Genomic DNA, 27,227 nt, shown 5'->3' with positions numbered 1-27,227 from the left:
TACATATATAAACACAAGCATATTCTTTCCCCCTTTTTAGCCACTAAGGTCTGAGTGATTGTGGAGGAAAATCTAGCAAATGAGAAGCACAGAGGATAGTATCCAATAGGAATGGAAATATCAGTGGAAATGTCAAGTGTACTAAACAAAAAGAAATTGAGCAACAAGAAAATACTTGCCCTTCATTCTGCCTTTTTTTGCTGTGAAAATCCATCAGAAAGAGAAAGCAGGGAAACAAAAAAAAAAGAGGGTAAAAGCAAAGGGGGGTCACAAACAATATTTTATTCAATGACTTTCTTGAATAAAAATATTGTGCATAGATCAAAGGTTTATTTATGTACAGCTGTAGTCTGGAAGAAAAGACACATATTTTTGAAGACTGGAAAATATGTCCTGTCAATTACTGCTAGAGCACCCTCTCTGTACTGTGGTTATTTCAAGGGTCTGTTTTGCAAAGTGGCTAACGCAAGTGCAATACCAATGATGCTAGCCTATAAACAGAAGCATTTGCCAATCATCAAAGACCCACTAGGCACCCCCTCATTTATCAAGTGAAGAACTAGCTCATGCAAAGTTGGTGGTTGTTAAAAGACCATCATATCTATCTATCAAGTGAAAGCGGAAATATAAAGGTCTAAATTACCACAATGTGCAATGAGAACCAGGACTGTGGAGAGCAAAAAAGAACTGACAAAGGAAAGAAACTGTAGTTCATGTACAGTCAGAGGTAAAAGGTATATATATATATGCATATATATTTTTACTTTATCGTAACAGACAAAATTTAGGTGGTTAGGAATAATTGAGTGATATGCAAAGGATATGATGGTCATTTTACTTTACTGAAGCTAGTCACCCAAAACAAAGATTAATAATGACTTGAAATATGCACTAGTGTTAATAATTACTCCACATTCCAAATGACGCTTAAAAAAAAAAACCAAACTGATCCATTTGAGTTACCGAAGACATGAATTTGGATAATTAGACGAAAGTTAATTGCCAAACCAAAGCCAAAGACCAGTGCAATTTAATTTATTCCAACAAAGTCGACGATGTGGAGCATAATATCATTCTTGCCAAATGCAAAAAAAAAAAAAAAAAAAAGAAAAGAAAAACTTTACTGCTACCAGCAGAGTGCCATGAGTAGAGACTATGTGAAACATTTTGTGCCAGCTAGCAGACCCTTAAAACAATAGCAACAGAGGACACAGCACTGCAATGATTCTATGAGCACAAAGCAAGGCAGGGGGAGTAGTAGGGACTGCCAGTGAGACTGGAGTACCTGCTCATATTCTATCCATGTAGAATACTTCTTGTTCCTTGCATGTTTGGAATGGGTTAGAATCATTGCTGTTGATTTGGTAATAACACCCACTAAAATGTATAAGCCTGGGTATTCCAAAGTCTAGACATATTTAAACCTCTGGTACTAGGAGATAACAAACAGACCCTGAAGTCGCTTTCACAGTACTTACATCTGGCCTGAGTTATTGTCTCTTCTATTTTGGCTTTTATATAGTAAAAACTGTAGGTTGGTAATACCAAGGCCAAACTGCAATAGAAACAAGAGAAGCATAAACACAAACAAACAAAAATGAAACATAACTTAAAAAAAAAAAGACACATAAAGTTCATGGAAAATCCAAAGATCTTCCTCATGGGAAGGAAAAGACATATTACTTTGACAGGAAAATGCTTTCAGCAAATAGGGTACTTAATTTGGTCTTGCCATCCAGTTCTCTACCTTGTAGAGAATCAGAAGAGACACATGGAAAATAAGCTACAAAATGCACCCATAAATCAGCTGAAGAAGAAATGTCATGGATACTGTATTTTCAGAAAACTGTATTAAAATACTCTGTGGACAAAAATAGAAGAATACTAGGGCTACGTTTAAGCAAAGTAATTATATCATGCCAATTGGCTATCCCTTCCCTAATGAATTATACATAATGTTACAGCGCTTGCTAGCAAACATACCCCACTAAAAATTACAAATGAAACAGGTATTATTATCATTACTAATTACACAATGCATAAAATCATCTGAAATAGTCTCTTTTGAGGGGTTAAATACCTAATATTGCACAACTCTTTTCTAGGCAATTTCCCCCATGTCTTTTGGAAGGGAAATTCAGATTCCTTTATAGCACTTGCTCATTCCATTGGTTCTTACCCAACGGTGTAACTGTATTTATTTCAAGTTCATTAACTGTGGATATCCCATATCATTTGGTAGATTGCTGTTAGGTACAATAGGAAAAACATCTTGACTTTAATAGTTTACAAGAGCCATGGGCTACTCTAGTCCCATGGTACATGTACACAGTGGAGGAAAGCTCCAGTGCAAATCTTAAGCCAAATTCTGAACATTTTAGACACAAGGACTGTCAAACAAGCCTGTCATCCAACCCTGTCTTAATATGACTGTACAAACTAAAAAAGTTGACAGGCAGGTAACCGCACTCATTTTGAAGCTGACAATTAATAAAACACACAAAATGCTGGAATTGTTAAAAGATATCAGAATATGATGCACTTTCCCCTAACAACTGCATATGTGTAATTCTTCTACTCTCACAATGGCCGATACACATGTGCAGAACATAACTAATTATTCCATATCCATACTCACAGTTGCAAATGGTCTCTGCTATCCTTTGAATGCAGAAGGAAACTAACGAACTAATGCCAAAAATGAGGTTATCTCTAAGATTCCCAATGCAACTATTGTTAAAAAATGACACTCGATTAATGTGACCAATTGAGTTATTCAGCATTCATTTTTACAATTTAACACCAAATTCAGCAATGCACAGAAAAATGTGTGCATTTCTAGGTTTCTGAGTATTTCTAGGCATTTGCAGAAGATCTTCTTTTAAATCACTCAAGCCTCAAGTTTCCCAGGCTTTGGGGATGGATGTCCAAAGTGTAATGTCGTTATACATTTTTTTATGAGCAATATAGAACAGGACAAAATATAAAATTCCAGGTTTTTCTTCTTATGAATATATGCTAAAAATTCACTCTATGAAGAGGAAAAATGCAAGGGCTTATATGCTACAATTTAATTATGCAGTCAAGATAGCAAAATAAGTGGATGTTTGTTACCTGCAATTACCAAATCTTTCTCCATCATTAAGTAATTCATAGACTTTCCTTATGGGAAAAGGTCAGAGAAATAAAATGTTATGTAGATTTAATGAAAATCTCCACATTCATTTTAAAGGTAACTTCCTTTAAGGGGAGGCAGAGATTCAAATTAAAATAAGCAGTGCAATTAGTCTGAAAGCAAGATGACCTTTCATGATTCACTTGCCATTTATAAAATGTAGAGCAGAATTAGTGAGCATTTGAAGATTGTCTCCCACAAATGCCTCTCAAGGGAAATTAGGACATTTTTATTGCCCTATCAGCATTTATTGCTAAGAGAAACTTCAAATTAAGACCGATAACATTACATCATGTGGCTGCTACAGTGTCACACTGTAAGCTTGGGTTACATCTCATGTACCATAAAAAATAGTGTGGAAACCCATGAGGAACACAGTAGACGTTTTAAAACTGACATATCGAATATACATTTTATTGGCCTGCAAGTCTCAGATTGCTATTAATAGCTATACTTTATTTTATTAAAAAATATGGTCACACATAATTTAATGATTTTTTTCTTCAGGCGACAGTTATTTCTTCAACCTATAGCAGATAAGATCTTCAATCAACATTCTGAGTCAAGGATGCTGCCATATGCAGTGTTTGCTGTCTCTCTCCTTATAAAACCAACAAATCAAGTCTGCTTTATTTTCTCCCAGGGATAAAAGTCTAATAAAGCCAGTGGCCACCAGTAGGATGGTACAGCCCATGCAATATTTTTGTGACTCCCATAAACATGGTTAACTTAGTTAAATGGAATATAACACACTTTCCAACTCATTTATATCACCATAAAAATCAAACTCTTCATTAAAAAAAAAGAACATTCTGTTAAAATAACTACTATATTTCAAAATATGTTATATCAAGTTATAGCAAGGCTTAAGGAGACAGAGATCACTTAGTGAAATTTGATACCTAATTCATTAAATAAAAACACTGCCATTTTTTTCCTTCAATTTAGATGTAATATGTTGTTCTAGCTTGTTATTTGTGGATTTATTTGTAGGGAGATTCAGGGGAGTACTTACAATGGAAATAGATTTAATCTGGCTCTAAGTTGTAGATTTGTGAAGAGAATGTGTGAAGAAAACAAGCAAAGGTGTGAAGTTAGGGCTTGTTCAGAGAACAGTGGTTTGTATGGGTAGTGCAGTGCAGTGGGGGAAGCGACAGGGCAGACAGGTTAGGCTAGAAATGTGTGACGTGAATTTCAGACTTGGAATCCAAACTTGGATAAAAATGGGAAGAGACTAAAGTTTTGTGGACAAGGAGAGACGTACTCAGAACCGGGAGAAAAGAACATTAATCTGGCCACCTGTATTACAACTTGGTGTGTGAGGGAAAGGGTATGAATGCAGGAGACATTTGTGAGACTATTAAAAACATATTTAAGTAAGGTATAGTAAGAATTTAAAATTCCCCCAGAGTATAATTATGACTGCAGTAGGACCAACCATCAGACTGACTCACTGTCAGGGTCAAAAAGAAATGGTTTTTCTAACTTGGAATTTGTTTGTCTAAGAAACAAAGGCAGAGAGCACTTTCCCACATGTGCATCCAACATTTCCTTTTATCATGAAATCATCGCTAACGAGACAGGACTCCCAGATTTCCTGTTGGCTGTCACACCTTTTGACAAATTTATCCAAAAAAATGAAAGGTGGTAATAACCATGGAAACGGAAAGAAAAATAATTACTTATGTACGTACATGAAGATTGTATATGCATAAAGAGATGCCTAATAGAAATGAGAGAGAGAAATCAAGAGACACAAGTAAAATAAACCCTCATTCTGGTGTTATTCAATAGGTTCAAAATTATGTCAAAAACTGAAAAACTGGAAAAAGACTGGCAGGTAGTGTGTCATGACATAGGTAACCGTGTGCCCCTCTTCTAGACCTAGTCTGCATCCCATCCTAGCAACCCACTACAGCTCTAGGGGAATCCCCAGCACTCTAGGCTCCCCTGAAAACTTATGTAAATGTTCTGGGGCAGAGGGGGGAGGAGTGTTGTTTCGTTTTATTAGGAAAAGAACAGTTGAGTCCACCACAGCCTATTAAGTAGGCTACATATTAACTGTATATTAATATGTAGTTAAAGAGGCCCTCATATTTGAGTATTGCAATGGAAGTCTGGAAACTATTATTTGGATTTGACAGAATGAGACAAATTGAAAATCTAAATATTTAACTGTGTAAATATTTACAGAATGTCTACTGTGTGCCACTGACTTATGAGCTGAGGATTCAAAAATAAATGAAGCAGGCAACAATCTTAGAATCTCAGAGTCTAACGATCTTAGAACGTTGCCTTCTTAGAACTTAATGGTGAAGGAAGACAAACAATAAACAGTAGAAATAAATTTCTTTATATATGCTTTATATATGTGTGTGTGTATGTGCATATACACATATATAATATCAAATGATAATGAGTCACTTTACATTTTAGGTAGGATTATTGGGGAAGGCCTTATTGAGGCGACAAAAAAGTAAGTGAAGGTGTGAAGATGGAGTAAGCATGTGAATACCTGGGGAAAATTCATCCTAGGCAGAAATAACTTCAGGTGCAAAGGTCCTGAGGCAGAATGGTCCCGGGTTTATGAGGACTAGCAAGGAGGACAGTGTAGCTCTAAGATGGAGGTGGTTCAGTGGAGAATCTGAGAAGGTAACTTCAGAGAACTGATGGTAAATTAGGTCAGATGCTGTCTAAGTCCTCTAAGGTCATGACAAACTTCAGATTTTATAGAGATGAAGATAGCAAATTATTGGAGAATTTTGAGTAGAGAAATGAAACAATATAACTCAAGTATTAATAATATCACTCTTGTTATTGTGTTGTGAATAGAAATAGAGATAGGAGATGGAGATATAGATGCAAGTCGTTATGTGGTAGAAGGTCTCTTCTGATCGCTTCCTATTTCACTGAGAAAAACAGAAGTAAAGACATCACCTGAGAGAAAAATGGATGGGAAAGAGATGGGTTTGAGGAGTGAAGAGAGGCTATCAAAAGTCATCTAGAAGCATCCTAAATTTACTGGACTATTGAGATCAGCAGGCACTACTGAAGTACACTTAAGGTTAAAGGTCCTGAATTTTGGATATCATCAGTCAAGGAATATTTTATTTCTCCCATTTGTAGCTGTGTGGGTGCAGTGTGGTGTTGGTAATAATTTAATTTAACCAGGATTGGGATTGGTCAAACTACTGTTTGCCAAACCTGAGTATGATGCAGGGAGTTGATGGTGTGTGTAAGAGAGTGAACGTAGTAAGACCCAAAGAATTTATGCTGAATAAAGAGGGGTACAAGGACACGAGGAAGGCAAGGACAGTGAAAAGGTCGAAGGGGTTTGATGATCTTCAGGTCTCAATTGAGTCAAGGGATCGTTGCAGTTGGACTATCAGAAGGAGGGGTTGCAAAGCTAAAATGTATTACTCTGAGCGTTGGATTAAAAAAATCTCAAATTAAGATTATGAAGGACTTGCAGTCTTAATGTTACAGTTGTAAAACATGACCTTGGAGTAGGTAGCTAAGAAAGGGGACTGACAAGATCATCAGAGGGGAGGAGATATAAGAAAAAAAAATGAGAGTCCAGGCACCAGAAAAATCATCTACGTCACTGGTATTTAAAGTGTGTCAAGGGACCTGGCCCACTTGCAAACTATCTATTACCAGCTCATGATAATTAAGCACAGAAGTTCAGAGTAAGCATTTAGAAACGTTTATAGCAATTTGACACACGGATTTCATGTCTATGAAATATAATAAACATTTTTTTTCCACTTGAGTTTTCATCTCTTTTAAAGTTTATTTTAGTAAACAATTTTCGATTTATTTTATATAAGCAGGGGTATGTCTCAAATACTTTGAGAAACACTGATCCATGTGAACGGAGGAGAGGGTGGCAACCACGCAGAAACCGATATCTTACAGGAACGAGAGGGAGATGGCTGTTCAAAGGGAGGAGTGGTGTGCAGTGTGGCCTGGTGACGTGAGATCCAAAGACGGGAGGCGTTAGGGAGGAGGAACAGAGAATGAGTAACAAGAAGGACATTTTCGTATCAGCCTCAGTAGTATGAGGCTGTAGGAAGCAGGACCACAGGGAAAGCAGTGACCTTAGAGCAAACAAAACAAAAAATGCTCAGCAACTGTTGAAGAATGGAGAATTTCCAAGAAATGTTAGGGTGTTAGTCTGTCCAATTTTCCAAGGTCCAGTCAATTGAAAGGGTCAGGATATTACAGAATTTCTACTCATGGGATTAAATTATATCAGTTGAGCGTTTTATATCAGATTATACTCTGATGTAATAAGTTTCATTTCTAAGTTAATTTGCAACCTAAATGTAAGTAATGTAAACTAAACGACAATTTAAATGAGGAGGTCAGTGGAGGTGATGACCACAAAGTAATAAGTGTCAACATTTATGATTACTAACAAATATATAAAACACCAAATATATGTATATCATGCGTTTTCATTTCTAAATTTTATATTTCTAGCTTTTTCCCATCTTTCTCATTTTGAAAATCAGAATGTATAACTTTAATGCATTTTAATGTTGGAAAGGATAACACTTCTATTTTAATTATATTGAAAGTAACTTATGAGTATGTAAAGACAACATTCATCCGCTGGAAAAATGGCTACTTAAAAATAGGTGAAAGGCACTGAACTGAATATTCTTTTATACAGCACACATATAAATAAATAAGGTTAATTACCTGTAATCTGTGCCATTGACAGGAGTCCATGTATACGTCCTGTTTCCTTTGTCTATATATCTCTAAAAAAAAAAGAGTTGGACATGGTTATCTCATCACTTTTTATTTGAAGTGAATTTATATGAAGAGCAGAATGCTAAGCTCTATTTAAAAATTCAGTCATCATTCAATACCCTTCTTCACAAATATCTGATCTATACTATTCTACAATTATTTATTCTGTTATGGGTGTGTGTGTGTGTGTGTGTGTGTGTGTAAAGCAACATTTTAGGAAAAAAAATACCCACATAATAAATTTTAAGGACGTTTAAGTGCAAAATCTTAGTAATTTATGCCAAATTATTAACCTCAAAACTTTAAAAACATTTCCTGAAAAATAAATTTTAATAATGAAACAGGACTGAAATATTAGATAATGCACAGATATTTCCATAGTAGGGTATGCTGAAGAGAAATTGATAATATCAGGAAATTAACACAGTGTGTCTAGACCCAAATGTATGATTAGCACATTACTGTTCTTATTAAGCCATTATTATAGTATTTATCTATTATAAGAGACTAATTACTTAGTATCATTGAAAGTTAGAAAGACAACTATATCCACTAGGGAAAGGAAGTAAGAGCTAAATAACTTCATGGATATTGAATCTTTTTTATGGAGCTACTGAACAGTAGTAAAGAAATGATCATTACTTCTTCCATTAGATATGGTGATGACACATATGTATCTTTTAATATTTTTAGTTATCACCAGCTTCATCATCCTCATCAGAATAATAATATTCACTGAATATTAGTTGGTGTTAGGCAATATCTAGGCATTTTACAGTCATTGTATCATTTATTCAACTCCCTGGAGTAAATGCAATACTATTCTTTTCCACAATCTACTGATGAAGAAATGAGGACTTTAGTCGGCAGGATGAAGGAGAATGCACGATGTCAGGTTCATTTTATAACAACTACACAGTGTTGCTTCTATACATCAAATATCCCCATGGCTTTACTGAGGTGTGTGGAGGATGGGGGGGAGGGACGGCAGGAAGTGCTCAGGAAGTTTCTGGACTTCTAAAATTCATAAAACAATTAAAAGAAATAATGTTTACTTATTTATTAATACTCATAAAAAACCATGGCAAACTAGTATTGTTCAGCAAGTTATAAAAAACAGAATATCAAAAACTGTGTTGGATTAGAGAAGTAAACATACAAAACACTACTTTCTTCAATATTATTAATAGGAAAAGTCTATGAGTGGATATTGGTCAAAAAGAAGAATTTGCAGTAAATCGAAGAAGAGAAATATCAAAGTGACTGAATAAAGACAAAATTGATTTGTAAGTTGAAAAAAAAACCGTGCAGGTCCCAGGGTTTGGAGAAGCTGGCAGAACTGCTGAATGGTTTACATCTTTCCTCTGAAAAGTGAAGTGGTAAACAGCACGGGTAAAGTCTAAGTAAACAGAGTTGATGTTTCAACAAAGACTGAAACTGGTATATACCTCCCCTTGGGTTCCGGTAATAGGGACTCCTGATGACATTAAAATGAGAAAAGGCACGTGTTAATGAAGTACTGTATTTAGATCCTAGCTCCATCATAGGGAAAGCTCTGCTGAGAAATTCAGGAGAAATGTTACACTGAAGAGGGATGGGATTGTGAGGAAACGGACATAAATTATACATAAAAGCTTAAATTAAATTTCCAGGCTCAAAAGCTTGGGAGTTCTATACATTTTTCAAATCCTCAAACATACGAATGTGTGTTTATTCCATATGTGACTGATAATGAATAGACACACTTCTCATATACATGGAGTTTTTCCACGTCAATATAAAACAATACAAGTGTTACATAGCTGTACCAGTGATTTTATGGCAGTAGCTGTGTTATCTCCTGATTTAATTTCAGGTTTAAATTTAGGGTAATAGTGCTTAAATAGTAAAAGAAGATAAATGAAGCCAGAAACAAGTTAAGAAACAAACAAAAAATTAATATATGGAACTCAACAATTAGAACATCTGTATGCACAAACCATACCAAACATACAGCTACTAAATATTAACTTCAAATTTGTATGACTGAAATGGCCTAAAAGAACATGGCAAACAACATCACACTGTGTATTCTATTTCTTATACTGGTAAAAAAAAAAAAAAAAAAAAAAGGAGACATAAATATAATTTTCGATAACCAACAAGGACCTACTGTATAGCACAGGGAATTATATTCAATATTATGTAATAACCTATAGGGGAAAAGAATCTGAAAAAGAATATATATATATGTGTGTATATATATGTATGTATAACTGAATCGTTGTGCTGTATACCTTAAACTTACATGATATTGTAAATCAACTATACATCAATTAAAAAAATTAAAAAATATAATTTTCAAGAACATATTGTAAATGACAGAAGAATACATCAAGAAATCTAAAGCAACATTTTATAAAAATTTCAGAGTTAAAAATCTTATTAAAAATAGCCCTCCAGCAAGAGTGCTTTAAACAATTTTTGTTTTCTAGAAACGTCCCTTTTTATGAATAAATATTGCTTTACCACTAATATCAATTATCATTATTAATATATACATTTTTATTTAAGAATAAACCTGATTTAATTCTTACCTCATCTTGAGATTTAACCAGGGTTCTGAATGTTTTTTCTCCACTTTCTCCATCTATCATTTTATTTCGAATCTAAAGGAAATTGAAACAATTACTTTACAGCAGATACTAAACTGACCTACTGAAGTGTGGAAATATTCTTTTAAAAGTTACCACATCATTATTTTACATTATCTTAAAATGATAAAAACATTCTTAATGAAATATTTTCAACCAGTCATTAATTTTTGAAATGTAATTAATAAAAGTGTTCAATTACTTTATGGGATTGATGGAGGGGAAATTGAGACTTGAGAGGTTAAATATAATTACAGTTACTCAGTGGTATGAGAGTCCAGAAACCAAGATCTTCACCATTACATGATCATACTTTATCTTGTCAAATACTTTACAACAAATATTCATTATTTACCTAAAACATCCCAGCACTATGCCTCAGTCTAAGGTAACTATGATAAATAGATTCTCTTGTTCTACATTGAAGGAGTAAGGTTGTAAAGTGTGTAAAGCAAATACAAATTAAAACACACTGTGACACACTGTAAAAGAAATATGGTGGCCTTTGAATAGATAAGAGAAGGAGTTAATTCATCTGAAAGAATCTTAAAAATCTCTGCTCTCTGGGCTTCCCTGGTGGTGCAGTGGTTGAGAGTCCGCCTGCCGATGCAGGGGACACGGGTTCATACCCCGGTCTGGGAAGATCCCACATGCCGCGGAGCGGCTGGGCCCGTGAGCCATGGCCGCTGAGCCTGCGCGACCGGAGCCTGTGCTCCGCAACGGGAGAGGCCACAACAGTGAGAGGCCCGCGTACCGCCCCCCCCCGCCCCCCCCCCCCCACACCTCTGCACACCTCTGCTCTGGAGTGCAAGAGCCAGGTTCAAATCCTGGTTCTGCTACTTACTAGTTGAGTAACTGGAGATAAGCTATTTAACCTCCTGTACCTCAAACAGATCATCAGTACAACAGGTATAATAATAATAACAATGTACCTATTCAAAGGCTCTTGAGAATCCATGACTGACACATATCATGTACTCAATGAATGTTATTATTAATGATTATCCCTATTATTATGGAAGGCCCTCTCGGAGGAAGTGGCATGCAATTTTGGTTTTGAAATAAAATAGAAAATTTCTGAGTATAGAGTACTAAGACAAACATGGCAGCTTCTTTCCTCATGTTGCTTATTGGGTGGTTGGATGATTAAATTCCCTGCAACTTTTCTTTCAACTCTATGGCAACGTCCCTCTCTCTATGTTTTTTATTGAAATTTACAAGTTACATTTGTATTGAAATACTGAAAATAACTCTACCTGTGGAAGGAGAAAGAAAAAAACTAAGGTCACACCCAATTTAAAATATTTATTCCTTTTCATATGATCTTTCGGATGAGAGAGCCCAGGATCTAGAAATTTTTAAAGATAAAAAACATTCATCTTTGTGTGTATAGTACCTAAGACAGAACCAACACAATGAAGCTGCTCAACAGATCCCCGTGGACTGGAAGAACACCAGCATCTGACCTGAGGGTGTTGTTCAAGCCGACTGATGGCACTCACCTCCACTTTAATATCATTCTCTAATTCTGCATCAAGGAAATCCAAAGTTACTGGCTCCTGAGATTTGGGGTTCTACACAGAAAATAGTAATTAAGCATATATGACATTGTAAAATGAGGCTGTATATAGAATAACTCAATAGATGTTTAAATATGAAATTAATTCCATAAAAGTTACTTACCTAAGGAATCTTAAAAAGTTGACAAAATAATTATATGAAGGTATATTCTTTCATATATATTTTAAAATAATAATAAGTAGGCTAGGGATTTGAGCTTTAAGTATAGCAGGCAAATTTTAATTAATCACCAACTGAAGAGTTTTGAGGCCTGTGTTAGATAGGACATTTATAATCACAAATCCTGTGGCAATATGACTTTTGAAGATCCACTTACAGCTTTTTATCTTTAATTGGGATGTGAAAGGAGCAAAATACAGCCATGTGGATAACATACTTGGCAATAAAACAAAGACGATGTGTAAGTAATATACCTTATTTGTATCCATAAAAAATAAAATTATATGAGGGAAAACATTTTAAAAATGTTTGAATTTCCTAAGGAAAACGAACTCTTCTAAATTTATTTTTCCTTCTTCAAATGCATAAAGAAAAGATGCAAGTTTGCTTCATGTATTTGAAACTCAGAAATTTTACAATATATTTTAATGAGTCAAATTAAGTCAATTTTGTAAGATAAAATTTATGGTAAAGTCAGAAGGATTTTAATAAAGATTAGCTATTGTGATTGAAGTCTAACTTGAATAATAACCCCTAGGTTCACTAAACACTGTTTCCCTGCTTTACACCTCCTACTGCTGCTTCTTGCTGGTGTGTAATAAGAAATCAATTCACTATGGAACAGGCAGATTATTTATTTACATAAACATATCAAATGAAACTGTTAACCTGGTAAATTTACCTCACATGACATTTAAAAAATTTCTCAATCATAAAATGAGGATATCAAAATATTTGATAAACAAAAATATACTATTCTCTTATAACACTTACTAAGTAATGTAACATGCCATAGTAGAATTTCAAAGTTCACTAGAACATAAAATCATAATAAGTGTCTATTATTTTACAACTGTAAAAATTTAGAAACTGGATTTTTAATATTTACTAAAATAAATACCATCAATATATGATAACTAATTCGAAGTAATAAATAGAAATTATGCTGTATGAGTGCAAGGTCACTGAAATTTTAAAAATTTCAGCCTCACAGGCTCTTCCAAAATACGTTCAGATCATCATTATTTTAAACACTGTTTTAGTAGGGCTGACTACCCAAGATAATGCCAATAATTAAAAATGTATTAAAATTAAACATATTTATTTCAAATGCTGAATGACACAGTATACATGCCATGTATTTATTTTATAATAAAGACAAAAATGCCTTCAAAGAGTAGCTCCATTTAAATAATGAAAATATATGATTCCCATTGGTTTTGATGAATGGGGATTCTTAAAGGCAAATTAAGAAAAAACCAAAAAACCCAACTGTGCCTGGCATTTTAATTAAAAAAATATTCACTGCTTATGAACTTCATATCTAGATTCACAAGGTTCTAGAATATTGAAAGTAAGTATTAGATTGTTCAATAGGTGAAAATACTGATCATTGTTTAGGCAGCATCCCATTGGCTCAGAAGCAAATACTCTTTGGAAAAGTAATATTTTATAAGAAGAAAATAAAAATCAGCATTGAAAATAATTCTAGTCCTCTGTTTAAAAAACAAAACTGAGAAAGTTTCTATCAAAAGGATACTCTAAAGCTGACAAATTATTCTGAATTGCTTATTTAAAGTCTCATGAAATAAATTATCTTTACACAAACACCCTCACATCCGTGTTAAAATTTTAACTCACCATAAAACAAAGTCAAAATAAAATGATAAAATATAAACATAAATAAGAATATTATCTTACATGCAATGGATAATGCATAGCATGACCAGACCCAAACAGCATGCATGGAGGAGGCATTATCAGGAAGAATTGGCAATATGAAGATCACGTCCCAATCCAACATACAAAGACACAGACAGGAAAAGGAAATCATAAAAGAAAAATGTCAATGCATCACTTGTACTTTTTAAATGGCAATCTGGCTGACCATTTTTTAAAAGACTCATTACAGGTACAGTGATTGAAAAATTCAAAAGCAGAACTCTTCTCAACAGAAAGCACCAAGACAGGCTTGAGAACTGGAATCCAGTCCCTGCACTCCCAGTACTTTTGTTTGATGTTTTAAATATCTAACAAGTCTCATTTGTAAAATCTGAATATCAACTGATATAAAGACCATACCATTTGTGGAACTAAAATAAAAGGCACAAGGCAATGTTGTTAAATTTTAAATTGAATTAATTAGCAGCTGGTATTATTAAAAATACTACATAGCTCAAAAAATATTTTCCAAGTTCAGACATCTTGTGTGGTTGCTAGTTTGCCATTTGGAGTTTCCTTGGAAGGAAAACAAAAATAAAACAAACCATTTTCCAGGTTGTTTATTTTAAAATTATATCACAGTATTTACATGCAATATTTGAAAGTATGGCAAAGCTAAAAATTCACTAAAATGTACATGACTGCAATGAGTATAATCCAAGGTAATCCACAAAAAGAAACATGCAAGAGGAGTAACATAAAACAATTTAATAAATCAAGAAAAGACATAAACATAATTTTAACCTCTACAGGAATCACAAAAGAAATGGAGATTGATGCAACAACACGAAATTCAGACTGTCATGGAATTCTAGAGCTAGAAGGAAACTGAAGCTTCTATTAATCCATTGGCTCTGTACTTTAGAATTACCTGGGAACTTTAAAACTATTTCAGAAGCCCGGCTCCCATCCCTGGGGTCAAATTAAATCAGAATTTTCAGGAGATGGAGCTGGGGATAAATATATGGATTCAACTTCCTAGGAATATACTGTGTAGGATAGGAAACAATTATTAATCTTCCTGCTTTTCAGATGAAGAAACTGAAGTACTATGGGGTTTAGTGAACTACTTAAGGATATAGTGTTGGCTATAAGTAGAACAAACTGGAACTCAGTTCTACTAATTCATAGCTTAATGATCTCTTAATATCATACTACCTCTCCATTATAATGTCACCAACTTTTTAAAAGAAATGATAGGCTTACACAGAAAACCTTAAGTCATATTAAACTTTCTCTGAAATTTTGAAATGCTCTTGCTAAATTCTACTGAACTATAGGAAGTATCCTTTTATGCTGATTATTTTTAGTGCACTTATAGAAATAAGCATACATAGAATAATGTTTAAATATGTTGCCATCAGAGAAAAGCTTTTGCAGTAAGTTTGCCAGATAATATTTATTTGCAATTTTGGACACTTTTAATTAGGTGAAGGGAACTTCCTCTAACTGCTCATCTGAAAATATACTTAGAAATCCAAAGAAATTTTGGGTTACATTGTGTGCTTTCTAGAAATTATATATTAGAATTGTATTTTTATTTCCACTAAGAAGTTAATTTTACAAGCAAATTGTTAGGATTACACGGATTTGACACTAACTTCACAATATTTAATAACAAATTTATTTTTTAGAAGCCATTTAATTGCGATTACTGAATATCATTATTATTACATCATTTGCCAGCAATCTTTAGTCAGCAAATGCATACCCTCTGCCATTATTAATAACATTTTTGCTCTGGTTTATTGAGAAATGATGCTCATCTCCATCTCATGCTCTGGAAGCTTGCTGTCAGGAAAGGCAGCATTAATCATATGCTTTTAGGAAGAGAAGCTTAATCGCAGCTCTGATTTAGCAAATTTGAAGGCACTGCTAACTTCATTCACAGTTACCTGAACATTGGGTCTCCTTTTTCTTAAATTAATTGTTGGTATACCTACACCAATAGGCTGAAGCAACAGAAAGATGGTAATTCATCATATACTACATATCAACATGGGTAAGCGTTCTAGCCTATCATCAATTTTGGTCAGGTATTTCCTTGATCAGAAACAGGTATCATCAAGCTCATGATGAGTCAATAAATGAAATGAAAGTTCAAAAATATTTTTAGTGAATAAAATATGTAATGCTAGTAAAAATGCTCACTTTTTTTTTTAGTAAAATGACTAATGTTTTCCTTTTATTCCTAGGGAGGAAAAAAAGTGAGAATGTAGGAAATGAGAAAGATGGTTTGTCTCAGACAACTTCTTTACTGATTTTATTTTATTTTTGACAGCACCCCATAGTTTGCGGAATCTTAGTTCCCCCACCAGGGATCGAACCCAGTCCCACCGCAGTGAAAGCGGTGAGCTCTAAGCACTGGACTGTTGGAGAATTCCCTATGGTGATTTAAAAAAAGGAAAAAACAGGAATTCTTTAGAATGGATATGACTCAAATGTGTTAAAATATAAATACGATAGGATATTAAAAAGTCAGTCTTAAATGCTTAAAATTTGTGCCTTTGTTAGTGACATATAATGTTACATCCATGGAACAAATGAAGAATTCAGTCATAACACTGTAGGTTTATTTTAAATATGGACTTCTAAAATGTAAATTATGCATAATTTCCTATATAATAAATATTTCTTTAGACTGATAAAAATGAGGTATTAATAAGTACACCTAACCTGGTTATTTCATTGAAACACAACAGAGGAATTCTCAAATGCATTTTGGAATAAAGGAGGATACATAATTCAGCATTTGTCAAAATGTGGTCATGGTGGAGACTTTGAAAAGTCTCTCTTAGAAGATAAGTAATGATTCCTCAGAAAATTAGATATGCAAAAGATTCATAGCTACTTTATTTTCTGATATTCTTGGCTTTAGGACACTTGTTCTGCCTTCTATAAACTTCAAAATTGTATTGAAACAATGTGAATTAAGATTACAGTTTCAAGAAGAAAACAAAAGGCATGCAGCAAAGGATACCTGCGTAAGATTAGACTTTGATCTTGTTAAATAATAATGGGTACTATGGAATGTAGCATTATTTTCCTTTATTTCTATTGGTGAATTTTGGATGAAAAAATTAAGATTAATTTTGTTAGTATATTACTCTAACCATATTGGTCCTCTGTATTTGTCAATTTCTAAAACAACTATCTTATACTATATCATCCTTTATCAGGTTCTTGTATCTCTCTGTATAGCAAGCACTGTCACCCACAAAAAGAAATTATAATATTTAACCTGTTAATGATGAGAATTGATAAGCATATTTAATTCACAAGCATGAATTTCAGAAAAAAATAATACATTCATTGTTCAAACATTTTATTTTTAATGGTTTTCTAAAACAATATTTTTTCCAAAAGTTTTTTCTGTTGCACACTTGCTTACAATAATCACCTATATTAAAAATATGAAAAGCTAACATAATCCTGAAGAAAAATCACCTGGGCTTTAAGAATTTCTAAAGAATTTATATTTTCTTTGTAACTTTACGAATTTTAGTAAATTGATTATTCCAAATATGAGTCAAATATATGTTAACAGCATTCAAATAGTAATAAAATACTTTCTACATATATACTGATTATTAGTACAAGAATGTAGAAAAGGGGGCTTCCCTGGTGGCACAGTGGCTGAGAGTCCGCCTGCCGATGCAGGGGACACGGGTTCGTGCCCCGGTCCGGGAAGATCCCACATGCCGCGGAGCCGCTGGGCCCGTGAGCCATGACCGCTGGGCCTGTGCGTCGGGAGCCTGTGCTCCGCAACGGGAGAGGCCACAACAGTGAAAGGCCCGCGTACCACAAAAAAAAAAAAAAAAAAAAAAAATGTAGAAAAGGGGAAAACCCTTTTCAAATAATTACCTCTAAATGATGGTTTTATATATATACAGCACCCGTGATTATTCTAATTATTCTTTTTTATTATTCTGTCTATGACATATTTTAGTTCTTTCTGGGGAAGGAGTTAAGACTTACAATCATAAAATGTCCAACTACGTAAAAGTAGGGATCCTCCACACCTTTCAGCACATTACATTATTGCTACATTTAAATCACTTTACTTACGGGAATATAATTTAAAATACACTGGATATACAAACATAATACAAAATAATACTGTAAATTTTAAAAACTCTTAAAAAGACTTAAAAATTTTCAATTATGGAAAAATCATAGAATGATTAGCCAATCATAAACAACTCTAAGAGGAACTTAACATGATATGTTTTCAAAGAGCTGTGAAAGACTAATAATAATGTGAAAATATGTTTAGACCACATTTACGATAAAATAACAGCTTTAAAAATAATGCAGGGTGATCAGCAGCTACACATGATTAGCAAATATTTAGATCATGATGGATTTTATATGGAATAAGTTCCAAAGTGAGAAATAAAATACCGACATTAATTATAACCATTCAATATGTTTTTACATTCAGTATTAATGGTTCTTAATTATTACGTTTTGAAGTTTTTAATGACCCAACTTTGTGTGTGTGTGTGTGTGTGTGTGTGTGTGTGTGTGTGCGCGCGCATGCACATACATACTTGTATGTGTCCTAAACATCACTAACATCACTGAATCTCCATGCCTGGGGAGAAGGAAATAATATGCATAAGTCTATATATATTTCCATCCAGCATGGTTTAAAGTATCCTTAATATTATCTTCAAAGTTAAAAAATAACTTGAAGATGCTTATAAATTAAAAATACGTAAGGTTTTGCCAATTTTACTTCTGGATAAAGTTTTTTACCTGTGCAGCATTAATGAAAAGTGAAATGAGCTGGATGAGACATTTAGGAAAGTATTTTGTATCTTGGGAAAATAGGCATAAAGATTAGGATAAAATGGTTCATGCATGGAATTTTATCACTTCCATATAACTCCCTGATTAATAAACCCTTCCCATTTCTGAAGCGCATCCCATTTGAGTTTTTCTTTTTGAATTTCATACATATCTTTATAAGCCTGGCAGATGGAAAGGAGAGATAATTACCAGAGAAAAAAAGGGCAATGCAAATGGCCTACGCATAGAGGAACATGAATAATGCTCTCAAGTTCACACCTATCCAGGCCATCTCCTTCACCACCTTACAGCCTAATCAAAATACCAAGTGGGATGTGTGAAGCTCAGGCCCAGGAAGTGATAATGGCTGCCTTTGAGATAGGAATATTGGTTAGCTGGATAGTGGATAGAAACATTTCAGAACTAAACAGGTAAGAGAAAACGAAAACTGTTTTCACACCTTCATATATTATAAACTGTGGTCTTGTCATCTCTTAACGTTACAGGTATAATGTTCCTTTACACTTAGTGCTGTATAGTGAATTTTAAAATGACGAACCTTTTAAGAACATTAATCATTAATTTTACAGAACACTAATCATTGTAAATTATATACATACCTTTGGCTGAAGATTTGGATGTAATAAAACATAACCATTAGGATCAATTGCAAAATAATAGCCATTGGGGCACAGCTGAAAAATAATAAGAAACAACCTTAAAGAGTCCTGAGTTGCAATCAGAAATCCACATTCTTTAAAAAAAAAAAATTCTTAAATACATATTTTAAAGCATAAAGAAAGATAACGTGACATCTTTACACTCTTAAGTATCCTTTTAAATATTTAATTCCTTTGCTAAGATAACGGCACAAAATTTTTGGGAATTCCTTCTAAGTGCTTTAAAAACAAGCTAAATTAGTAGAGAGTTTTAAAACAGAAAAGTTACCAAAAGAGTAAATTGCATCTTACTGTAAAACGTGGTGTCAGTCTTTTAATATCTTCCAAAGACACATCAACTCCCATCACACCAAGAATCAGCTGGTTCTATAATAAGATAGCAAAAGGCAGTGTATTTTCTACCGAAAATTTACGTATTTCTACACAATTATTATATACGTTCATCCTTCTGCTTGACAATGGTTGTATTCCACACTAGCTTAAACATATGTATATATGTAAGGGTGAGGCATTTTTGGTATCAACTTGCAATGATTCTCAGCTTTGATTATATTCCCACAACTGTATCATTATTATTTAGCTTAAAAAGTGAAATCTTGATGATTAAAGCTAAAGTACAAAAGATATATGAAATTTTAAATTGGATACTTCCTGTACTAATACTTATTTTAATTGCTGTACAGTCAGCAGCTGTAGGGGTGTGTGTGTGTGTGTGTGTGTGTGTGTGTGTGTGTGAGTGTAAACTAACTTTTTGGTATGCTATGATTAAGAAATCACAAAAATGTCCACTTTAAAGTTAATTAGGCAATATGGAATGAGAAAACCATGGATTTTTGCTGCTGATAATACCTGTGTATATGTGAAAAGTACAATATGTGACCTTATTTGTAATAAAATAGCAGAAATTCTTACAACACTATTTCTGGTTGCTGGTAACTTCGAAATACCAAACAATGGGCATCGCAGTTTTAGTTGCAAATCAAAAAGGCCATGTGGTAAACTGTTATCATAATCTTCTATGGGACATAGGATGTGAATGGTGTTAAAATTTAGAATCAGGAATTTTCGTCTTAAATGTAATTATATAAATTATAAAATAAATCAAAATGTTACAAAGAAAATCATAAAATCCAGTTAATAGTTATCACAAGAACATTTTAAATTTTGTGTAGGTGCACACCGAATGAGAAAGTCATGTCAACAACTGTGCTCTTTTCCCATGAATCAACCCTAGTCTGAGCAAATACCCCCAATTTAAGCAATCCCTTAGATAATGTACATGAGGAATTAGAGAATTACTCCTTCCTGAGTTATGATGGCTAGAGCCAGCAGATAGTTAAGAATGGTAATGGGCCACCAAAGAGGAATAACCAATGTTTTCTATGGCCACATTTTTAAAATAAGGAGTTCCACTGACATTTATAGTAAGTGAACAAACAATACTTCAGTGCAACCGACTTCATTTCATTATAAACTGGAAATAAATTTCCCTCAAATCAGGAATGTCAACCGAACTATAAAATGAGTATTTAGCATTAAAAAATCTTAACTTCTCCCACATTCTTAAATTCCTTCTTATGTAAGCTAAGAAACAGAAATGTAAACCTACTTTTAAATCAAAAGTATTTTTTTAAATGAGGCAATTTAACAAGTACAAGAGACATAGTTTTCAAAACTTGTAGAACTTCAAGTTGGTAGCATTATATTACATTGACAATATTACCAGCACTGTAGAAATCAAGATTTTTAATGAAACTCATTAAGTATTTTTCCTGAATCTTAAAAAAAAGAGAAAAAAATAATGAGAACTATCATTTAAATCAGATCCTTAAGTTACATGACAATTAAAAAAACTATCCTTTGAATGTAATTTGGAGGAGCAGTGATTCTAAAAAGGTACCTATACACCTGATACAAACATCACCATGGTTTTTTTCTTTGGATTTTTCTTTCTGAACTCCAAGGATATCTTAGATGCATTTAAAAATGTGCGCACAAATGTACTGTCCATTTATCATGGAATTACTCCCGGAGTCTGAACTTGTGTTCTCATCAAGTCATAGTTAAATAGAGTTAAGTTGAATCTTGGCTCTGGGGAAATGAGAACTTGACCTGCATTTCCTTTTTCCCAGGTGGTTATCACATAGGCAGCTGCTGCCTTTTACTTCCCGCCTCACGAGACAGTTACATTGTATGTATTTCCTTATAGAAATATCTTATCCACACTGAGCTTCAACGTCATAGCTTATCATTTATTATTATTAATTTTATCAATTAACTTTTAACCTTTAAGTTTGTCTTATTTTCATTTTGGCCGGTTATGTTGAAGACCGGAAGAGTTCCAGTAATGACAAGTCCCAGTTCCTTAAAATAGATTCAGAGAGAAAAGTCAAATTAAAATTACAATTTAAACTTTATCATTCTGCATTAGTTTTTGATATCTGACAGTACATTTGAGTTACTTTATAAACAGCCACAAAAAAATCAGTAATTGGTTTTGAAAGCTTACTTTTTAAAAAGGCAATGAAATGTCTTAGAAATAAGCAGGAGCTAGTAGGCAGTTCTTTAAGCATGCAACATCTAAAATAATACTCTTAAGAGAGCATTACAAATAACTATAAAAATCAAATTACACTCAACATTTCAGTAACCCTGCCCCTCCACTCTTTTTTTCATAGTGAGTGATAGTTCACCTAATACCAGGGACCACCGAGCACACTGACCGGACTGACATTGCTTTTAAGAACTTTCTGAAATTCTTTTTTCCTGAATGTTTTCAATCTGCAGGTGGTTGTGCCTACAGACATGGAACACACGGGATATGGAGGACCGACCGTATACGGATACGCAGTCCTTACAAATGGTAGCATGGTATAAGATAAGGCATATATGGGTGCACTCTTTTCCTTTGCATAGCTTTTACATTTACAGAGAATACCATAATTTGCTTCTCAATATGGTAATATGTGCCCCCCAAATGAGATACTAGTCTTCTAACATATTAGACACAATTATGGATGAACTTATTTGTGCCTGACTTCCATTTTCTCCCTCCTTCATTAACAGACCAAAAAAATTGTACTCTATTCCAAGGCACTTTGCAAGTCTCTAGAAAAGAGAAATAAAATAAGATTTCTGCCTCCTGGAATTTATTTGATGTTGAGTTTCTAGAGTGCAACTCTTTTCATCTCTCTAACATAAAGAACTTCACTTTGTCCCCCAAATAAAATGAACCCTCCACAATTTTGTCCCAGTCTTGGATCTGTTCTCATCTCCCATTATCTCCAAAAGTGACTGAGGTATCATTCTTTCAATATACCCAGCACTTCTCCAATTTTCATACTGCACCTCCCTTCTCTGATTTCACTACTCATCACCAATTTTAGAAACCTTACCTAGACTCATATATTTAGCTAACATGACACCATCTTTTTAACCTCACTCTACTCTATCCCCAAATATATGGCCTTCTTTCTTCTGATTTCCAGAGCTCTCTTCGTTTTTCTCATTATATTCATTACATTTAGTCTTGGATTATTTTTACCTTCTTCTTCTTAAAATAACTGTTAATTTGACCAGCATATATTTTGAATCTGCTATGTGCAGAGATTATAAACAAATACTTAGAAATGAAAGATGGGTCTCTTTTTATTCTCAAGTCAGTAAAATGAATGCTCCGTATATCCACTGACTAGACAACTTATTTGCTTCATTTGTTTCCTTTTTTTTTTTTTTACATTTAGTTTCAGCTGGTAGAAGAGCATATTTAGAACCCAAATCTCTTCCTAAAGTCATTTGTGCTATCAGTAAGAACCTCACCAACAAGGCAGACATGCTGGTTAATGAACTTCTGGTCATAGGAAATACAACAGGGCATAGTTATTGACTCCTCCTATCATACTCTGTCCTGTGATGGATTTGGATACGTGAAACATTTTGACCATATATTTAGTTGACCATGTGACCTTAAATAAATATGTGATGTCAAGAAGGAACACTGGACAGTAATTTTAGCGAGGGCTTGAGGTAAGCAAGCTTCACTTTATCTTTCTCAGCACGCAAGCCTGCTGCTAATAGTGCCTATTTTTCTTCTAACTTCCTGTGTATGTTTATTTTACAAGAACCAAATGATAAGTAATTCTAAATGGATTGCATTCTGCCCTTTGGGTTCATCATTGCATTCAGAAAAGTAGTATCAGCATATAATTGAACTCCAAGTAGGAAAAGGGGTTACTGAATTAGCATTTACTTTTCAGGGCTTAATATTTTAAGTCTCTCCTTAGTAAAATTGTTAATAAAGTCTTCTCTAATTAAGTTAAGCATATGAGTAAATCTTAAATATGATAATTACTATTGATAACTTTCACACCAGGAAAGTAAAAATTACATTAAAACATGATTTCCCAACTTCGGCCCTATTGATATTTTGAGCTGTATAATTCTTTGTTGTGTGTGTATATGTGTGTGTGTTGGGGGTGTGTGTGACTGTTTTGTGCACTGTGTGGGATGTCTAACATCATCCCTGGCATCTATTCATTGGATGCCAGTAGCAACCCCTCCCTATTCAGTCATGACAATCAATAATACCTATGGATATTTCCAAATGACCTGAGGGGCAAAATTACCACCAGTTGAGAACCACTGCTTTGAAATTTGATGGCATAACTGTACTAAAATTTCTATTGTGCAGTGGACAGATTAACATGTTTTAATTTGTTATTTCACACCAGATTTGATCACTTCAATGGCTAGTTCCATAAATATTTGGGGTTGAACCTAAAGCAAGAAATTATATATGAAGAGGTGGTTAGGTTTGTGATTGTTTCTATTTAACTGCATGTACTTCTGAGTTTTGTTGAGTCTGGTTTGAGATATGGAGGATATACATGCTTCTGGTAGCTGAAGTCTATTTTAAAAATACCGTCTTCACGAATCCTGTTCAAAATCTGCAGTAATAGGTACTAATTCATGTGACTTTAGTACTTTTTTACATAAAAATTCAAAAAGTTATCAAAATGGTCTTAAATTCAAGATGAGAGGTTTGAAATTCTACATCCTCAATGGCAACTGAAAAATAACACTTTACATCTGTGCTTCTCCACTACACATAAGTCTACGTTTTTATGTAAATTATCTAAATTCTAGCAAAGAAGGTTGTGATAGAAGGAATTTTGAAAGGGTTTCATGAACAGGAAAAGAGAAATGGAAGCTAGAAAGAAACAGAAGTCAGCTGTGTGCTTTTGTTATGACAGTTTTTGGTTGAACAGTCTAGCTTACCAGGGCATCCAGGTATACATTTGTCCACTGGACTTGCTTAGCTTTGTCTCCTGCTAAAACCATTGGTCTTCCCAGAACATCCAAATATTCCTATATATACATATACATAAAAAAGAGTTACGTGGTTGAAAGCTAGAAATGCAGTGCTAAAAAAAAAGAAAAAAAACAAAACTCCACAGAGAAAAACTTATCTAGAGTTAAAAATAAAGATGGAATCAAAATTATTAAGAAAGTTAAGCATATAATCATTCAGTTCCTACTTTGGGTACTCCATAAATGGTATGTCTGCATACTTAGAATCAACAATATTTGACTTACATTATTTATACAATGTATCTACCCCAGTTTTTTTTCTAGTAACAAAATATTCTCTTTCTGAGGTTCAGCCAACAATAAGTGAAACAGGTTCCTTGTGAATTGTTTTATGTTAATCTAAACTATCTAAGGCTCTGTGATTTACTGGATGGAACTAAATGAATTTGAAATAATAAAGCAGCCATGTACTTGTTTTCATATCACAGATTGTTTGGCTGAAATTCAAAACTACATTTAAACATATCAAAAAAATACATGAAATACTGTGCCAAATCTAGACAACAGGCTTAAATGCAGCTGCTGTTTCATCTCAAAATTCAATGTATTCAGTATTCATTTCCACAAATGCCATGTTATCTGTGCTAAATTTTGACTTAGTTTATTTTGTAGACCCTCAGTTATGTTTAGAATTAATGAGTTGAAATAGCAATTTAGGAATATTTTAAAATAATATATATTTAAATTAACTTAATTGCTTCAATCTCCCTGGTTATTTAACAAGCATGTTTTCAACTGAATGGTTGTAGAAAAATCATCTCCTTGTTGTAAGTTGTAATAATTATTATTTAATTTTCTATGTTGTACCTACAACTTGGAGAAACTCATTTAAATAATTTGCCATAGAACCAAGTTGAAATTATATGATGAGATTGTTAGTAAACTGATTTTATTTACTTTCTATTATGTTTTTAACATCTGAGAAGAAAAAAATACTCATATATTTTTGCCTGGGTTTTGGATGTTTAAAAACATTTGGAACCTTAATGAAATTAAAACCAATACATTACCATGATACTCATCATTTTATTACAAATGGAATAGTATGAATCATTTATTCATTTTCACCCATTTTCTCCATACTGAGCATATTTAAAGCAGCGAAGAAATATCCTAGTTTGAAAAAATACTTTAAACAAGTTTTAAAAAACCATACCTGAGTATTGATTCTTATTGCTCCAATGGAAGGAATTTCATAATAATAACCTGAAATATATATATATATACAAATTTATACATATAAACATTATAATATAATAAAGGACCACAAAATTATTTTATGGCTTTGTAGGAGACACTGAGCACTTCTAACTGAGCAAACACTAAAATATCAACACCACTGATAAATCTGGAAAATGTTTGATGAATGTATTCTCATAGCAAATACACAGGCTTTATGAGAAATTTCACTACATTTCTTAGATTGTATGAAACAAATGTTATTTTTCTACAAAGCAGTAGGGAACCTGGTATCATTAAAAGTTTTTTTCATTGAAGAAATTATTAAAAATACACAATGATGGTTATCTAACAATTATTATATTCATATAAAATACCTGCCTAAAAATAGCTTTCAGAATAAATCTAAGTTCTTTTTATTGCCATGTGGCATTTTTCAAATAACATGTTTTTTTGGTCTGAGTATAAAAGAAATAGAGGTTCACTACACAAAGTTTGAATTACCTAGGAATGTATAAGAAAACATTTAAAAAAACAATAATTTAACCACTCAGAGAGAAAACTGTGCATATTGTGTCACACTTCCTAATATCTAAGTTTTATATAACTCAGATTTTCTTTCATTCTTAATACTTCATGTCAAGTTATATTTGATAAGCATCACTAGTATCATGCAATAAAATATATTCCTTTATAAATGTACAATATGATCAGATGTCTGCATTTTTATGTAATGTAACACTAATATCAAAGTTTCTTATGTGTGTGTTTTTTTAATAGAAAACATCTTCAGCATCTTATTCTTGCCTTGATTCCTATAAAAAATTAGCTATAACTTTAGATGATAATATGTAGAAGTAACAACTACCAAATTCTTCTTCTTATAATACAATGTGGTCAAGTAAACAGACTTGTTACCTTTATTTTCACAGGCCATCCACTGAATAGGTCCTCTGTCATAATTATGTTGACCAACTGAAAATGTGAATACACGTACCTGGTGAATTGAAAAACGGATATCTGTTAGGCTGCATAAAATTTAATTGAAAGGCAAAACAAAAGAACTAAAATAAAAAACATGTAAAAGCATGGTTTTCAGTCAATTAATGTGACAAGAAAAATTGAGGCCACTCAATCACTCAGGAAGGCATCAGAGAGAAACCACATAATCTA

General features: G+C 33.3%; 1 protein-coding gene across 13 annotated transcripts in view; it reads right to left on the bottom strand.

Moving 5' to 3' along the window:
- The window catches only part of CACNA2D1 (calcium voltage-gated channel auxiliary subunit alpha2delta 1), a 505,873-nt gene that overhangs the window by 46,380 nt on the left and 432,266 nt on the right, over window positions 1-27,227 (bottom strand). For 3 of the 13 annotated variants that reach the window (XM_067042722.1, XM_059075029.2, XM_059075027.2), the window contains 12 exons: window positions 26,973-27,051; window positions 26,032-26,081; window positions 24,783-24,872; window positions 21,792-21,869; window positions 19,797-19,871; window positions 19,446-19,520; window positions 15,927-15,983; window positions 12,072-12,143; window positions 10,513-10,584; window positions 7,883-7,944; window positions 1,479-1,555; window positions 180-200 (listed from right to left, as the gene is read on the bottom strand). In XM_067042722.1, the coding sequence (XP_066898823.1) occupies window positions 180-200; window positions 1,479-1,555; window positions 7,883-7,944; window positions 10,513-10,584; window positions 12,072-12,143; window positions 15,927-15,983; window positions 19,446-19,520; window positions 19,797-19,871; window positions 21,792-21,869; window positions 24,783-24,872; window positions 26,032-26,081; window positions 26,973-27,051 (808 nt within the window). The remainder of the gene's footprint in view (window positions 1-179; window positions 201-1,478; window positions 1,556-7,882; window positions 7,945-10,512; window positions 10,585-12,071; window positions 12,144-15,926; window positions 15,984-19,445; window positions 19,521-19,796; window positions 19,872-21,791; window positions 21,870-24,782; window positions 24,873-26,031; window positions 26,082-26,972; window positions 27,052-27,227) is intronic. The other 10 variants (XM_067042717.1, XM_059075030.2, XM_067042718.1 and 7 more) reach the window with 6 other exon arrangements.

This window comes from Kogia breviceps, chromosome 9, assembly GCF_026419965.1.
Source record: "Kogia breviceps isolate mKogBre1 chromosome 9, mKogBre1 haplotype 1, whole genome shotgun sequence".
NCBI classification, from domain to species: Eukaryota; Metazoa; Chordata; class Mammalia; order Artiodactyla; family Physeteridae; genus Kogia; species Kogia breviceps.
The sequence above is the reverse complement of the archived record's forward strand: the minus strand, read 5'-3'. Positions and strand labels throughout refer to the sequence as shown.